The 17,369-nt window shown below is 32.8% G+C and overlaps 1 protein-coding gene across 2 annotated transcripts in view; it reads left to right on the plus strand.

Annotated features, from left to right (window-relative positions):
- Positions 1-15,720, plus strand: part of LOC129804591 (mitogen-activated protein kinase kinase kinase 13) — a 40,816-nt gene extending 25,096 nt beyond the window's left edge. For both annotated transcript variants that reach the window (XM_055852073.1, XM_055852074.1), the window contains exons 4-6: positions 2,599-3,367; positions 3,495-4,300; positions 13,947-15,720. In XM_055852073.1, coding sequence (XP_055708048.1) covers positions 2,599-3,367; positions 3,495-4,300; positions 13,947-14,295 — 1,924 coding nt within the window. In that variant the 3' untranslated portion in view covers positions 14,296-15,720. The remainder of the gene's footprint in view (positions 1-2,598; positions 3,368-3,494; positions 4,301-13,946) is intronic.
- Positions 15,721-17,369: the final 1,649 nt, after the last annotated feature.

The raw sequence follows: 17,369 nt of genomic DNA on the forward strand, positions 1-17,369 counted from the left end.
AAGCCATCTCGCGACTTAAATCAGTTTTTGCGGTTTATTCTTGTCAAAAAAGAATAGTAATTAGACGTGAGAGTTGTGGCGTAAACTTACAATTAATTTTATTTTCAATAGTGTACACGTGCATTTCAGTGGAAATATATGCATAAAAAACCCTCAAAAATGATGTTTCTTGATTGCCAATAAATGCTAGAAACTGATCTCGATATGAGCTTAGTCGTCTTTGAATTTTTGTCGTAGGTGTGTTCAGTACGTTACATTCACGTAATGTGTTTTACTGCTCGAACTTCACAGAGAGAGCAGTATAATCTCTCGAATTTTTCATCCCCGCAATTTCCCATTTCAAACCACTTTTTGCAACATATCTCCACGTTTTCGCAACGATTATCTATCCATTTAGCCGTTACCAATAGAGCTCCAATGATTAGAGATAGAGACTTTGGACCTTCAGGGAACCCCCCCCCCCACCATAAGTTGACTCTGGTAAATAATGCAAAAGTACTTTTGAGGTAGGGTTAATGTCCTAATTCAAAACCATTTCCAGACGCTTTAACTTTGACAGAAGATTCAACACATATTAAGCTCATATTTTTTTTTGAAGAGAACTACATAAATTTGCTCCTTGATTCTTCTAGAATGTTACTGTTTAGTGAAAATTCTTTAAGTACAATTTGAAAACTTCTTAAATACAAGAAAAATACGCGAGCGTAAAATTCTTCTATTGAAAACATATTAATCCAAATGGAGACAAGGGAAAGTTTCTAATTGGAGACAAACAGTGTATAAGTGAAACCGCGACGAAAGGCTTCCAAAACTTTGTTGAGTTGCTCCTGAGTGCAGGATTTGTTCTTATTCCTGGTCTTTTCTGCTTTCCCATCTAAAACAAAACGAAAATCTCTCCCAAAAAAATCATATTTCCGGGGTTTCCTATTGAAGCAATTGCAGACACTTCAGAAAAATCCTTTTTGTTCACGGAATAGGTAATTATTTCATTTGAAAACTTCACGTACCGTTAACAATAAAGATTAGCACTTAATTTAACTAAAATTAGCCAGAAATATGACATAAATGTTAAACGAAACGAATAAACAACAGTCACCTCATTGTGTTTTTCATTGGAAAACATGGTCGATCGATGAAAAATTCGATGGTTAAAAGGTACACTTTTAATTTTTCTGAGAAATTAACAAATTAAAATTTGTGAATATGAATGGATTTTCGCTTTATTTTGAGCAAAATTAACTAAATAATGAAACTATGGTATAGAAAATATAATATATAAATATAGTAATTTAGTACTGCATTTATCATGAAAACAGTGACGTTTCCATTTAGAGTAGCGAAAAATTTCCATTTGGAGCAGGTTTTGAATTAGCTTAATTTACCCTATAGCATCTAAGTCACACGAGATCTAGCACTTCGGAAAGTCTGGGACGCTTTGCCACCCCTTTTTTAAAATACGTTTCTAAGGATTATTGTACTTGATCTAGGATGCAAGTAACACAGATTTCAATGCCATCAGAGCCCGATTCGAGAAATACCCGAAATCATAAGTCTATCGTATTTGTCGTGCCAAAATTAGGTAATATGCAAAGTTTCATAAAGAAATTCGTCCGAAGGTCCAAATACCTTCTTTGTGAGTATTTCGTGAATTTTTGTTAGACATTGTTTTTCTTTAATGATGAAATAATGAATGAAATTCAAGATTATTTAGCGGAAAATTTTATATTCTGTACAACGCGTAATTTTAAACAAAACCAATTTGGAAGTTCGGATTTTAATAATCATAATTTAATAAATTTGCTCTAGATCTAGAGTTTTTTGAAGACTATTTAATTGATTTTTATCAAGAGAGTTACTCGAACTTTAAATGAGTTTTCCGGAATTTTTAATTTTACTGTTAGAATAAAAAATGCTAAAATGAACAGTGAATCCTCGTTATTGAATACAAAGATCGCTAAATTAACTAAATCCCAGGTTTATCGTCTCGTCTTATCGATATCCAGGGCTCGAGTAATATAATTTTAGGTTGCCACAAGTTTTATTGAACTGAATTTTAAGTTCTCTCCCTAATTTAGAAAATCTTTTAGGTTTATCTGTCTTTAAGTTTCAACAGGCCCTCCTTGCAGTAGTAATTTAAACCTTTCATCACTTTCATCAGAAATCTTTAAATTTCATTCAAATCGATCAAATTTGATCATTTTTAAGATATTTCTGATAAGATTTGAAATGCAGATTCTTTGATTTCTTATGTAGATTATTGTGGAATCTCTAAAACAATTCAAGATACAATTACCACAGGAATGTCTAAATAACAATTATGCCAAGAAGTCATTCCCACTTTTGCAGTTGCTAAGACATGTTGCTGATTATTTAGTAATGACCCAACTCTCTCTAAATAATCATTACTTAAGCAATGATTTTACAAAGAGGGCTAAAGTGATAAGATCAACAGGTAATTTTCGGTTAATTTTCTGCATTTCCAACACAAACAATTAAACCAATTGGAATTTCTTTAATATTCCCCAAGTAATTTCCCTAAATGACCAGAGAAAATATTCTCAAAAGTATTCTCTCTTTCTTTTATGCTAAACTTTTTAGTATTCTGATTGGTGACAATGAAGTGGTAAAGATCAGCGATTTTGGCACATGTCGCGAGTGGAATGAGATCAGTACAAAGATGAGTTTTGCAGGAACTGTTGCCTGGATGGCACCTGAAGTGATAAAGAGCGAACCATGCTCAGAGAAAGTGGATATCTGGTCGTATGGCATTGTCCTGTGGGAATTGTTAACATGTGAAATTCCCTACAAGGATGTCGATTCATCGGCCATTATCTGGGGTGTTGGGAGCAATCAGCTGCAATTGCCCATTCCAAAAACCTGCCCTGAAGGCTTTGCTCTTCTACTTCGGCAATGTTGGTGCCAGAAGCCACGCAATAGGCCCTCATTCCGGATCATTCTCACTCATTTGGAGATTGCTGGGAATGAGTTGATGAAGCAGAATGATGCTGAATACTTTAAATCACAGCAAAAGTGGCGCCAGGAGATTCAGACTCACATGATAGCCAACAGTACAAATGCCCAGAAATTTGAACAGGACCTGATTAAGAAGCGCCAAGAGGAACTGAGGCACATCAAGGATATTCGAATGGTGTACGAGAGGAAATTGGAGAAAACCAATAGACTATTCCTCGAAGTCAACATGTTCCTACATCAGCTGGCACAGCGAGAACGTGAGGTGCATGAGAGGGAAAAAATGCTTCCGGGCTACAAGAGAAAGGTTGTGAATCCACTGAGGAAGGCCCATGACAAGATCTCACGCAAGAAGTGTACAAATGCTTGTGCTACGGACGCTATTTATGATCACACGGTAAGATTTTGTTGATTTAGAAAACTCATGGAAAATCCTTTGATCACCATGGGTCTCAAAAGGCCATCAATCACTGGATTATGATCAAAATCTGACTTTTTTTCTGTGGTTCTTTGTTACTTTGCAGAGTCCCGTTCGGGCAAATTTGTATGCTCAGTTGGATGGTGCAAATCAACCAAAATCAGTGGCTGTGATGCCCAATAAGTCTCACAAGAAGATGCGCCACCGTCGAGTGGGATCGGGTACCATTGCCTCACCTAAGGCTAGTCCTAATCGCGATAGAAGGTACCAGAGTGAACCAGAGACACGTTTTGTTCGACTTGTGGACACAGAGACGCAGACAGATGCCATGGACATCAGTGAAACCGATGGTAGTCCTAGTCCCTTCCTGTCGATGCGAGAGGAGCATCAGCGTACTAGGCATGTAGCAGCTGTGGCTCCTCTTCAGTCATCTGAGAATATGGTGACCACGAGAACGACGCCTGCGGGCGAACATCAGGCTCACCATGAGCTCACCAGTCCCAACGGGAACTCCATGAGCACAAGTGATATCACGTACCAGGACGCGTGTTCGAGTCCCGATCTCCTGGATGACGCCATGAATAGCAATGAACGCCTCGAAATTCGCGAGTGCAGCGACGATGACCACCTAGAGATTCTGGGTCGAAAGGTGACACAACTGATAACGGGTGAAAATGGGAATTTGAATGCGTACATTGAGAAGAGGGGCTTCATCAGTGTCTCATCGGACAGTGGTGAAGTGACGGTGTTTAGGCCAAGTGGTGTAAACACCTTCGCAAAGGGCACGGGAACTACAGCCGGCGCCAAGGATCTCAACAACGGCGACTCACGCGACGAACGCAGCAACGACAGCTGGACTGATGAGGAGGGCGAAGAACCGTCTGACTACAATTATTCATTGCGCAGGAGAAGGTGAGTCCCACAAAATAAATTTACTTAATATAGCCTCAATAAGGAAGCTCGTTTGTGCAAATTGGGATTTCTATGTCAACCACATGAGCTACATTAATATGCTAGTCCAATGAAAAATGAAAAGGGGAAATCTTTCTGCTGAACATTTTTTTAGCACATGATTGCTCTCAAATGTTTCTGCATTATCGATTTTTCTTGTGTTGGTTTATGTCACGACTGTTTGGTGGTTTTAGAACACGACGAGAACTGAGGAAAACAGTCGAGACAGAAACCAACACAAAGAAAAGTTGATAATGAAGATGCATTTGAGAACAGTCGTGTACTAAAAATGTTCAGGAGAAAGGTTTGTCTTCGTTTTCGTCATTTTTTACTGCTCGAACTCCACGGAGAGAGCAGTATTTACACCTTCCACCCCCCGGAGACCACTTTTCTCAACAAATCTTCGCGTTTCAGAAGATTTCTGAGAAATGTCGTCACGCTGTTTGTCCGTTTGTCCGTCCGGTTGTCATCAGCTCTAGAGGCCAAACGGTTAGAGATAGTGACTTGAGACCTAAGGGGGACCAACCCATAAGTCGACCCAAGGATCGTTAACATGCCCCTCATTTTCCCCCCACCCCTCCCCTTCCCCTCCAAAACTGTTTTTTTTTTTGGATTGCTCGAAAACACCTCGTGCGATTTTTTTCATTTTTTGATATGTTTTAGAGATTACCCAGGCGAACATTTCGTCCATATACGAAAATACAGTTGAATCATTCCTAATAACAGGAAAACACAAAATTCTTTGCCAAAGCTTTCGACGCTTCAACGCGTCTTCCTCAGTGGTCAAATCTGTGATTTGTCCCTGAAATTTTGTCCTGAAAGTTTGAAAGAGTTGGCCTCAGATCAATGTCCAAGAAGGAGTACCCGCGACGAATTCCTGATTTTCCCTGTAAATCCTCATTTGGAGTAGTGAACAGACAGTGCGGACAAAATTTCAGAGACAAATCACAGATTTGACCACTGAGGAAGACGCGTTGAAGCGTCGAAAGCTTTGGCAAAGAATTTTGTGTTTTTCTGTCCTGAAAGGATTGCACCTCCTGACGCATCCGGATGGAGCTCATCTCCTTGACCTTTTCTTATACGAATTGCCGTCAGTAATCTACCGAACATTCCTAATAACGGTTTTTCAAGGTCAAAAGTTAAAAAGACACTTGACTGCGCACATATCAAGCAAATGGGGTCACGTTTGGGGTCGTTGGAAAGGTCTTGGAATTTTATATAAAACTGAACCGGTTCCAATCGGTTTTGAATCGGTAATGAACCGGTTCGTAACCGATAAACAATGTTTATCTGAAAATCAACCCCATTACTTTTAAAACTAGTTTGGGGGATCTTTTGAGAGATTTTTGAATCGGTTCAAATCGATTGAGAACCGGTAAACGATAAATGATGCGAAAGTACTTTTGCGGTATAGCATCTAAGTCACGAGTTCGAGCATTTCCCAAAGCCTGGGAAGCTTTGCCACCCCTTTTTAATTGGAATAGCATTATCAATTTATGAGACTTTTTCCATCGATTTATTAAATGCTGAAGTGCCTTCGGTAACCGTTTAGATCACAATTACTAATTTAGTAACAAGCGATGTAAAATACGAAAAAAGAACAATAAAGATTTATATTTTTTCCTAACTGCAAAAATCTGATTGAAAAGTTTTTGTATTTTTATTAAATGCCAGATTGATATTTCAAATCGTTTAGGTCTAAAATTTGTATCTATAACCGTTTAGGCAGAAAGTTAGGATTTTCAGCATTCGGACTTAGAATACAAAATTCACTAACATGATGTAAAGGGAGCTTTTAATACATTAGGAAAAATATTTAATTCGAATTTAAGTTTTTAAATTAGTTTCTGTTTATTCCTTTAGTCCTTTAGGCTCAAACCACTAAATTGGAATATAACATCAAGATAAGTCTTATAGCAAGAAAGTAGCTCATCAAATCAAATACTATAGCATAGTTCCTAAGAAGTAGACTAAAAAAAAAACAAACAGACTGAGCGTCACCCACATTTCGTGGCACGAGAGTTCATGGCGCCAAAAGGTAAAGGAGGGCACGACAAGGGGTCGATCACCGCGGAAATTCCCATTTTAACATCAACACACACCTTTCCTCCCATCTGGGATTCCTCTCCCACTTCCCTCACAATTCACAAATGCGAAAACGCCAACATTTTGCAGTTCCATCGACCTTATCGCAAATATTGAGTGTTTATTCGCTTCTCACGTCTTTAATGTTTGCCATTTCGTTTTTTTTTATAATTATTTTTATTTTGAGAATCTTCATAAAACATTGAAGATGAAGACTATTCTCGTGTTCAGGGTAAAATACTTTGTTGTTTTTTATAAATAAAAAATTATTCATAAAACACATTTATTTGTATTGAAGGGAATAATTTCGTGTGAAGTCTGTTCTTCTGCTACTTTGCTCTCTATTCCATTCAATAATGCATAAATTTTGCCAAAAAAAATAGTACATGTGCTAAACTTCAAGTTTCACTTTAAATATTTTATCGGGTAAAAATAGGGTTAGTATCATGACAAAGTTAACTTTGCTTTGATAATGCATAAATTTTGCCAAAAAATAGTACATGTACTAAACTTCAAGTTTCTCTTTAAATATTTCATCTGGTAAAAGAGGGTTAGTATCATGACCAAGTTAACTTTGTCATGATACTAACCCTATTTTTACCCGATAAAATATTTAAAGTGAAACTTGAAGTTTAGCACATGTACTATATTTTGGCAAAATTTATACATTATCGAATAGAATAGAGAGCAAAGTAACCGCAGAACAGACTTCACATGAAATTATTCCCTTCAATACAAATAAATATTTAAATAAAATATAAATGCTTAGTACACTCATGTACTAAGATGAAAATTACTTTCGCTTTCAGGGTAAAATACCTGGTATTTTTTTTAATAAAAAGGAAATACTTTTAAAACACCTTACTTAATCATAATAATAATCTTTTACAAAATAAAATATTTATATGGAAACTCAAAGTTTAGCACATGTACTAAATAATTTGGTTTTTGCGAAAATATACGGATATTTAATATATAAGGATAAAATACAAATAGAATAAACCACGGAACAGACTGTGCATGAAACCAATCCCATTAATTCATTAAAATATTTAGATCGGATTGAATGTTTAGCACATTCATGTACTAAATGAAATCTTAACAAAAATTAATTTTTTTTTTGGATCAAATAGAGAAAAAAAAACTCAGAACGATATTATTTTATGAAAATTGTTATTATAGACTTTTACTTTAAAAATCAAAAGTTCAGCTGGTGTTACTCTGTTAGTACATGCATGTACTAAACCAATTTAGAAATTTTAATTTTCAAAAATATGCAGAGAGGGGAAAAATCAAATTTTATTGAATAAAGTATTACGGATGATTATTTGTACTAAATCTAGCATTTTCAGAAAAAATAATCGGCTTAGCATTTTTCCGTATAAATAAGAGAAATGCTAGATAACCACATGTAATAATCCTTATAACATTTCAAAAGAAAGTGTTTATGAAATGCTTGAAGATACTCAATCTAACTTTCTCTATAACAAAGGACAATGTACTAAATTTTGAACACATTTAGTACAATATCAGCAACATAATTTTTTCTATCAAATGTAAAGAAAAATATAATCAAACGAGTATTACTAAAGTATTTTAAGTAAAAAAAAATTAAATATTCTTGTTGCAGATTATTTTAAATTTATTTGACAATTTTCATATAATAGCTCCATTACACAACTCCAGTGAGTCTTTTTTTCTAAGTTTCAGGAAATGACCTATTTCTGAAGATTATTGATACCAAATAATAAAAGTGATTAAACAAAATAAAATATCCAGTTGGAAGAAGAATAAAACAGATGTTATGAAATTTGAAAAAATAGGTCAATTTGAATTAATGAACCGTTGCTTCTGTCTAAAATTTATTTAACTGATTCTGACGTACGAATACCAAATATAAATTACCTACATTTCACTTTTATCTAAACACAGAGGTATTAAATTTCTCTGTTCCAATAATTTTTTCTTGAAAGAATATCAAACTGATAAAAGTTACAATTAATATTTTTCCATAAACTTTCATTTACAAAAGCTATTAAATATTTACAAAATTTATATAGTGACAAAAATGCTATTGAATTAATTGGTTATATCTGGAAAAAGTCGTAAATGTTATTTTAACACGATTTTTCTGTTGTCAATAACCTCATAAAATGCGTTTTGAAAATGAAATATTATTTACGCATATGGCTAGTGTCGCTAACAGCTATCTGATATAGAAAATGTTATGATACTCTTGACTTTATTGAATTGCAAATTGCATTGAAATAAATCAAGTATTCACCCCTTTCTTCCATCTTCACTGGAGTAATCTATTCAATTATCATTGTTATTGAAAATATTTCTGAAGTGTTTGTTAAATTTTCAATTTATTTTTGTGAGATGACATTTTTTTCGAGGTTAGGTCATACATAACCTAGCAAGTAAACCATAAATAACCTAAAATCGTAAATTAACCTCTTTTTAAAATAAGAGAATTTGAGGATCAGTAGACATGGTTTTATTTATTCTTTAAAAATAAAGTTTGCTATTTGAGGTTATGTAGAAGAAATATGAACTTTATCGAGGTTAGGTCACATTTCTCAAAATCCTAGAATACCTTCATTGCCAGACAAAAAGAAACTGACGTAATCAACCTAACCTTTTTATTTGGTTAAAAAACAATTTTGCTGTATGAGGTTATGAGGAATATAACCTCTACAAGTTTACTCAAACATTGAATGGAAGAAACTTTCATTTTTTTCGTATTACACATTCATTTCAAAAATTTGTGCATTTGAGATATAAATGATAGATCATCGAGAGATTCTAATTTGACATTTATTTCGGGAGATTTTGATCCAGAGTAAATTAATCTAATTCAAAACCTGCTCCAAATGGAAATTTTTAGCTACTCCAAATGGAAACGTCATTGTTTTCATGATAAATACAGTACTAAATTATTATATTTATATATTTTCTATATCACAGTTTCATTATTTAGTTAATTTTGCTCCAAATAAAGCGAAAATCCATTCATATTCACAAATTTTAATTTGTTAATTTCTCAGAAAAATTAAAAGTGTACCTTTTCACAATCGAATTTTTCATCGATCGACCATGTTTTCCAATGAAAAACACAATAAAGTGCCTGTTGTTTATTTGTTTTGTTTAACATTTATGTCATATTTGTGGATAATTTTAGTTAAATTAAGTGCTAATCTTTATTGTTAAACGGTACGTGAAGTTTTCAAATGAAATAATTGCCTATTTCGTGAACAAAAAGGGTTTTTCTGAAGTGTCTGCAAATGCTTCAATAGAAAACCCGGGAAATATGATTTTTTTGGAGAGATTTTCTTATTGTTTTAGATGGAACAGTAGAAAAGACCAGGAATAAGAACAAATCCTGCACTCAAGAGCAACTTAATAAAGTTTTGGAAGCCTTTCGTCGCGGTTTCACTTACACTGTTTGTCTCCAATTAGAAAAATTCCCTTGTCTCCATTTGGATTAATTTGTTTCCAATAGAAGCATTTTACATTCGCGTATTTTTCTTGTATTTAAGAAGTTTTCAAATTATATTTAAAGAATTTCCACTAAACAGTAACATTCTAGAAGAGTAAAGGAGCAAATTTATGTAATTCTCTTCAGAAAAAATATAAACTTAATGTGTTGAATCTTCTGTTAAAGTTAAAGCGTCTAGAAATGGTTTTGAATTAGGACATTTACCCTAAGTTTTCTTTTTATTCTAAAAGACATCAAATTACATTCATTTATTACATTTATTTCAATTGTGGCGAAATTAAAAATGAAGACCTGATATTTCAAGAATTTCCAATTACTTTTCATTTAATTAAAAAAAATAATGTAGAAATATTATTAGTGAGGACGTATTATGTTTTTGAGGTTAGAATTTTATAACCTTTTTACATTGTCAGTTAAATGACCAAAAATTATTCCAAAGACTCAACATAACCTAAAAATTTTCAATTTAAACTATTATCTACTAAAAAAAATACGAATAAAGCCAAATATGACGTATTTCAAACACTTTTGTAAATAATTCAGATTTGATAATATGCAAATGATAAATGATTTCTCTTAATTGAAAATTCTCACGATCGTATTTCCAAGAATCTTGAATAGAATACCTATTGGAAATTGTATGCGTAGTACGTCAGCAAAAGAGAAAAATGGTTTTAAAAATAGAAAATGATAAAAGGCACTAAATAATGTTGTTTGATTGCAGAATCTCATGACCTTGCGTAACTTGTACAACGAAAAAAAAAGAATTATATGTCTTGTTATCGCATCCTGAAAGTTTTATTATTATATTGTTATGTTGCTGAAAAACTGATTTGCAGCAACAGTTTAAAGAGAATATTTCCCTTATCGCATTGCACCACATAATCAGTCGCAGTCAGGTTTCTGAACTCGATAGAAGGGTTCAAGTTCAAACCTTACGACCTTGATTCTATGGTTTATTTTTAGGCAGGTTGTAAAAGAAATGTTTCCGCCAATTTAGTAACCAATTTGGCAAAATTGAAGAGCTACCTTCATGGATTAGAATTCAAAACACAAACTGATAGAGACAATCGCGGGGGTTTTTTTCTCTATCAAATTTCTTACACCTTTAGCTCCCGATCACGTGTTGTGGATGACGTTCTAATGCCTCTTAGTCATCCAGCAATTATTTTCAACTTGTTTGGCCGCACTGTCTTTTTTTTATGAGCAGAATTATGTGTTGATTGTTTGCGATTAAAACTGATAAAGAGTGGCACCATGTGCTAAAGGAAGTCACTTTCATTCAAAAAATAGACAAATTTCTCCCCTCTGCCCATCGAATGACCGACCCACTCCAATACTCTACAATCGATGATAATTTCTACTTTTTCAGTTATCACTTATCAAAATATGATTCATTTTGAAAGAATTTTTGATGGATTCTATGAGTGAAAACATGGTATTTCCATTTATTTTTTATTGAGTATATATTTAGGAAGTTCGAGAGTTAGGGTTATCGATAGAGAGATGAAAATAATCTGATTGGCAATTTAGTATAGAGAAATTCCATTAAATTTTTAAGAGGTTAAGTCGAAAAGAAGGATTGTGTTTAAGAATAAATTTAGAGATATTTCAACTTTTGAAAAGATTTAAGTTTAGCAAATCTTGAAAAATTTCTAGTTTTAAAAAATGTTAACAAGTGATAGTGATGCTTTACACTTTTTTTTTATTTCTCTAGTAGAATGAAATATTCTAGATTAGAATTTGATTTTTTGTATTAAATGAAAATATCTACACTGAGAGAAATCCGAAAAAGTTAAAATAACATTCCGGAAATGTTAATTTTACCCTGCAGTATTGATGCAAAATCGGTGTAAATATTACCCTTTTTAGGTGTATTGGGGGTTAAAGTTACCCTTTTCATGTTAATTTTACCCTTAAAAAGGTGTAAAATTAACATTAAAAAATGTTGATATATTTTTACACTTAAAAAGTGTTAAAGTTATGAGGAAAAAAAGTTAATCGCACCCTCTTTTCTTTCTCAGTGTAGAGAGAGTTTAAAATACCTGAAAAATATTTAAAAACGCTCCATTTGTGTCGTAAAAGACAAATATGTGAAAATAAATGCTTAAATTATTCCTATTATTTTTATGATTGGTTTTTAGTACGTAACCTCAAATTGTTCATTGACTTTTTAGCTGTGTATAAGAAAATTATTTACAAAATTATTAAAATCTTTTGATGTGATACTCAAAACTAAAAAAAAAATTGTGATGCCACAAAAAAAGAATAAGGGCAGAATCACATGACAATAAAATGCTCGCCGTATTTCGTTAATTTACGCATTTTCATTGCAATTCTTACACAAATTTTCCATTACCGTATTACTTTATCTCATACTCGGTGGCATTAGGTGAAAATTATATAATAAAATTCTAGAAATAAAACGAAAATTCGATAAACGGTGAGCAAAAAAGAAAACTGTACAAGAAATTAATCGTAAAGTTTTTTTTACTCACCGTTTATCACATTTTCGTTTTATTTCTTCAATTTTCTTATATAATATTATTTTCACCCAGTGCCACCGAGTATGAGATAAGGTAATACGGTAATGAAAAATTTGTGTAAGAATTGCAATGAAAATGCGTAAATTAACGAAATACGGCGAGGATTTTATTGTCAATGTGATTTTGCCATGTTGATTTTTCGATTTTTTTTCATTTTTGAATATGTTTTAGAGATTATCCAGGCGAACATTTCGTCCATATACGAAAATACCGTTGAATCATTCCTAATAACGGTTTTTCAAGGTCAAAGATTAAAAAGACACTTGAGTGCGCATTTATCAAGCAAATGGGATCATGTTTTGGGTCGTTGGAAAGGTCTTGGAATTTCCTATAAAACTGAACCGGTTCCAATCGGTTTTGAATCGGTAATGAACCGGTTCATAATCGATAAAAAAATTTATCTGAAAATCAATCCAATTACTTTTAAGACTATTTTGGGGGATCTTTTGAGAGATTTATGAATCGGTTCAAATCGGTTGAGAACCGGTAAATGGTAAATGATGTGCAGGTACTTTTGCGGTATAGCATCTAAGTTACGAGTTCGAGCATTTCGCAAAGCCTGGGACGCTTTGCCATCCCTTTTTCCTTATCTTTCCCGTCAATTTGAAGAAATTGTAAAAATGAGAAATAGAGAAAATGCACTTCAAAGTTTTGGATGTTCTTCCGAAAGTTTACGAATCTGCTCGGCGGTCCTTTGTTTTCGTCTCTGTATCTTCGAAAATACTTAGAATTGGCTTCTAAACTAAAATTTTTACACTAAATTTTTAGATAGTTTGTCGATCTATTTTTAACTAATAAAAATATAGACATTTTTGACCTTGTAATTATGGAAACCCCCTTAAGAGCGCTTACGAATCTGCTCGGTACTCCTTTGCTTTTGTTTCTGTATCTTCATAAATACTTCGAATTGGCTTTTTAAATCTTTGTGGTGTATTTCTAAATCTATTTAAACAATAAAAAATATAGACCTTTTTCGACCTTGTAATTAGGGGAGCCCCCTTAACAGCGTTATCACACTTGCACATTAAAATTTTAATGTGATTCACATTAATTGTCGCTTGTGAACGTCCAAATATGTTATTTGTGTCTTTGAGTCACTTAAATATTTGGAGTTTTTCTATTTATTGATAAAGAAGTGGACTTGGCCTGCAAAAATAAGTTTAAATTTACCTAAAGCATAAATATTTTTCACATTAAAAAATTAAAGAGAAAATCGCATTAATTTTTCGCATTAATGCTATAAATCAATTTATATCAAATTTTGCGAGTCAAGTCTACCTTTTTATCAACAAATAGATCAAATTTTGAATATAAAATAATTCGAACACACAAATTACACATTTGGACTCTCACCAGCAACAATTAATGTGAATCATATTAAAATTTTAATGTGCAAATGTGATAACACTTGCACATTTTTAGTGCATAAGTATTTTAGTGCATGAATTTATTGAATTATTTTCTTTCTTTTCAGTTTGGCGCGTCTCCCAATAAGTCGTGGCATGAGATGTCGACGCTACAAGTACCCCACTTTGAGTCCAACCACGGCAGTCACCGTGAATCCCATCAACGTCCCTCCGGTCTCTGCCACAGTTCTGTCAGACGAGGAAAACACTTCTGAGTGTAGTCCACCACCATCGAGTCAACATTCGACCTTGGATAGCAATGCTGAGGCCCCAAAAGCCACCCCCAGAAGTGCTAAACGTGACCATGTGGTGCGGAATAGAAGTACCAGCACGAGTAGCTCTTCTTCATCTGACTCCGAATCCGATCCCGAAGATACTGAGCAAATTGCCCGAAATCCCCAATCGACTCAGGTATAGACACTTCGCCAGATTGTATTAGACGTATTTTGTGTCTTTGGCAATTTCTCTTTTCTCTCCTCAAAATTAAACTTCTTTGTGTTTTCCACAAAAAGAAAAAAACGTGTGTTCAGGCAACAATAGGGCGAAGCAATATTGCATTGATTTGCCTCACTGAATGACTGATAAAAATCTCTCACTCATTGGATTTATTCTTCAAATTGTGACTGAAGAATATCACTTTGAGAAGAGTTTTAGCTTAAGCTTCCCTCCACTATGTTCATTTTTTTTTCGCGGGAAAAATCTAACACAGTTCTTCATGAACATTCTGTGCAATTTAGCCCATTTTCCTCCTTTTTCCTTCCTCTTTAATTCCCATTCTCTGTACATTCCCTCTGAACTGTAAATCTCTGCTATTTTTCTTTTTCCCAAAACATCTGTCCCTTCTAATCCCTCCACTTGGAAAAACAAAAATTGTATAGAACGAGTTAGAGAATAAAATAACGTAAATTATAAGATTATTAGAATAATTTCTAAGAATAAACAATTTAATCCTCCCTAATTCACATGAGAGATTGTAAAAGAAAAATCCTACTTTTCTGATTTAAAGAGGATATTCTTATTGTGCTTTCCGGAAAAAAATATATACAGAAAAAAAACCTCGTAAAAAAAAGATACCAGTGCCATGTGAAAATAGCGAAAAGAATAAATAGAAATTATTGTGAAAAAAAAACAAATTTTTGGAAGAGATTGTATGAGTTTCTTTTAGTATAAATTATTTGGCCTATATATTTAATTTAATCGACACTATAAATGCAGAGAAATAACAAGAATTTCAGACAGCAAAAAGCAAAAACAAATTTTTTGAAAAATGGAACGTGCCTATAAAAAATATTTCAATTGACAACTACAAAAGACATAGCAAGATTTAATAAAAGTTAGAAAAGGATATGCCTCCTCTTTGTTGTACCTGTGTTAAAATAGTTTTTTCAAGAAGGCAAGCATTAACAAAAAAAATTAAAAAAGAAAGACAAGACGAGAAAAAGTAATAAAACTACAAAAAAAATAATGAGAAATTACTAAAAATCTAAGTGAAAATTGAAAAAGAAAATTGTCCAATGAAATTATACATTCTTTGTCGTCACTAACTCAATATATTTAGTTGATAAGTAATTAAAATACAAAAAAAAACTATACCTAGTATGAAAAAATATTTTTAAGTAAAAGAAACCCTATTTAAGACGTAGAAAAAAAATGAGATAAAAATCAATGAGATTCTAATAATCTTGCAGTATTCTTTTAAATTGAGGAAAAATATTTAAATGTTATAATGAAGTATTTTCAATTTTTCATTGGAAAAGAAAAAAAAATAGGTGTGAGGAAAAACGATTGTAAATTATTATTGATATTATTTTCTTTTTGTTAATTCTTTGTACAATCCCCCCCCCCCAAAAAAAAGAATCCTGTTTCCACTAAATTCCTTCTTTGCAAAAACTAGAAAAATATTGGCAAAAAAGTCTATTTTTTCACAGCAATTGTAATTGATTAGGCAGGATAGTAGGAATATTATAGGAAAGATAGAAAACAGTAAAAAGGCAAAAAAAAAAAGAAAACTTCTTTTCCACTACTCTAGACATGGAAAGAGTTGTAAGGAAAAAAATGGTGTAGTTTTTAATATAAATAAGATTCTATAAGATGAACAATTGATAAGGAAGATCATGAAGACACTTGATTGCTTGTATATGATGAAAAATGTTAAAAGAAATAATATACAAAAGAAAAATCTTTTCAAAGAGCCATGAAAAAAGAGACTTTTACTTTGATTTCCTTTTTTTTACATTGTCATTTGAACTTGAAAATTACAGCAGGTAAGTAAAATAAAATAATAGAAAATTTTCTGCTTTATAGTCTAATTGAACACACCACTTAATAATTTTATTTAGATACTTTTGAAGTTCAAAAGATTTTCTGGATAAAAATGGGTTTTCATATTTTTGTAATCAATATACTATAACGATTTGCAAAGCTATAATTTTAAAAATCAGTTTATGTTGTCTTTTTTAGACCCATTCAAACGATGGAAATTCACTTAATTTTACCCGGCTTAAACATGTCTAATTTTCGGTGTTCGGTGCACAAAAATCTGAGCAGATTTGTTGGTAAAAAATATCTTTATTCTTGCTTTTTCTCAATTTTTTCCTACGGTAAATTAAAGTACTGTATCAATCTAAAAGGGTAAGATTATTCAGAATCTCCCCACATCTAATAAAAAATTTGCTTGACTTTCCTTTTAGCAAAGACACATTTCAGAGGATTATAACAAAATTTCATCGCAGGAAGAAACCTCTAGGGTGGATTTTCCAAGACTCACATATACAAATCACGGGTCACGGTCAAAATCTCGAATGGGCCAAAATCTCGAAAGCCGAAATCTCGAATTCTTAAAAGTGCCACAGCTACTCCCACGATTATACTCGCGCTTGCAGGAGGCAAAGGGAAATCTTCTGTGTCTTAAGAAATTATTCTAAACGGTTTCCTCCATGTAATTTCATCCCTTGATTTTGAAAATTCGGGATTTTGATTTTCGGGATTTTGACTGGCACCGACAAATCACAGTTACAAAATACCTTTGCTTTTGATTGATAACCCTTGCTGGTACCGGTCAAAATCTCGTAATCAAATCTTGAATTCTTAAAAGTGACATAGCTACTCTCATGATTGCACCCAATCTTGCTGGAAAGAATGGGAAATTTTCTGCTTTTTAAGAAATTAATCCACACATTATCCTTCGCATAATTTTTTGCCATTAAGAATTTTGATCATTCGAGATTTTGAATTTCAGGATTTTTTTACCCTATTTCGGATTTTGGCTTTTAGGAATTTTGACCCATTCGGGATTTTGACTTTTGGGATTTCGGTTTGCGGGCTTTCGGCCCATTCGGAATTCTGGCTTTCGGAATTTTTGTTCATTTGGGTTTTAGACTAATGCCAGCTTCAGATTGGCGGTTCAGTCCACTTTCCGAAGGTCTCAAAAATCTTAATAACAAGCAATTTTATTGATTTTTCAAAATCCAATGAATCATTTGCCTTTAATA

Source organism: Phlebotomus papatasi, chromosome 2, assembly GCF_024763615.1.
Source record: "Phlebotomus papatasi isolate M1 chromosome 2, Ppap_2.1, whole genome shotgun sequence".
NCBI classification, from domain to species: Eukaryota; Metazoa; Arthropoda; class Insecta; order Diptera; family Psychodidae; genus Phlebotomus; species Phlebotomus papatasi.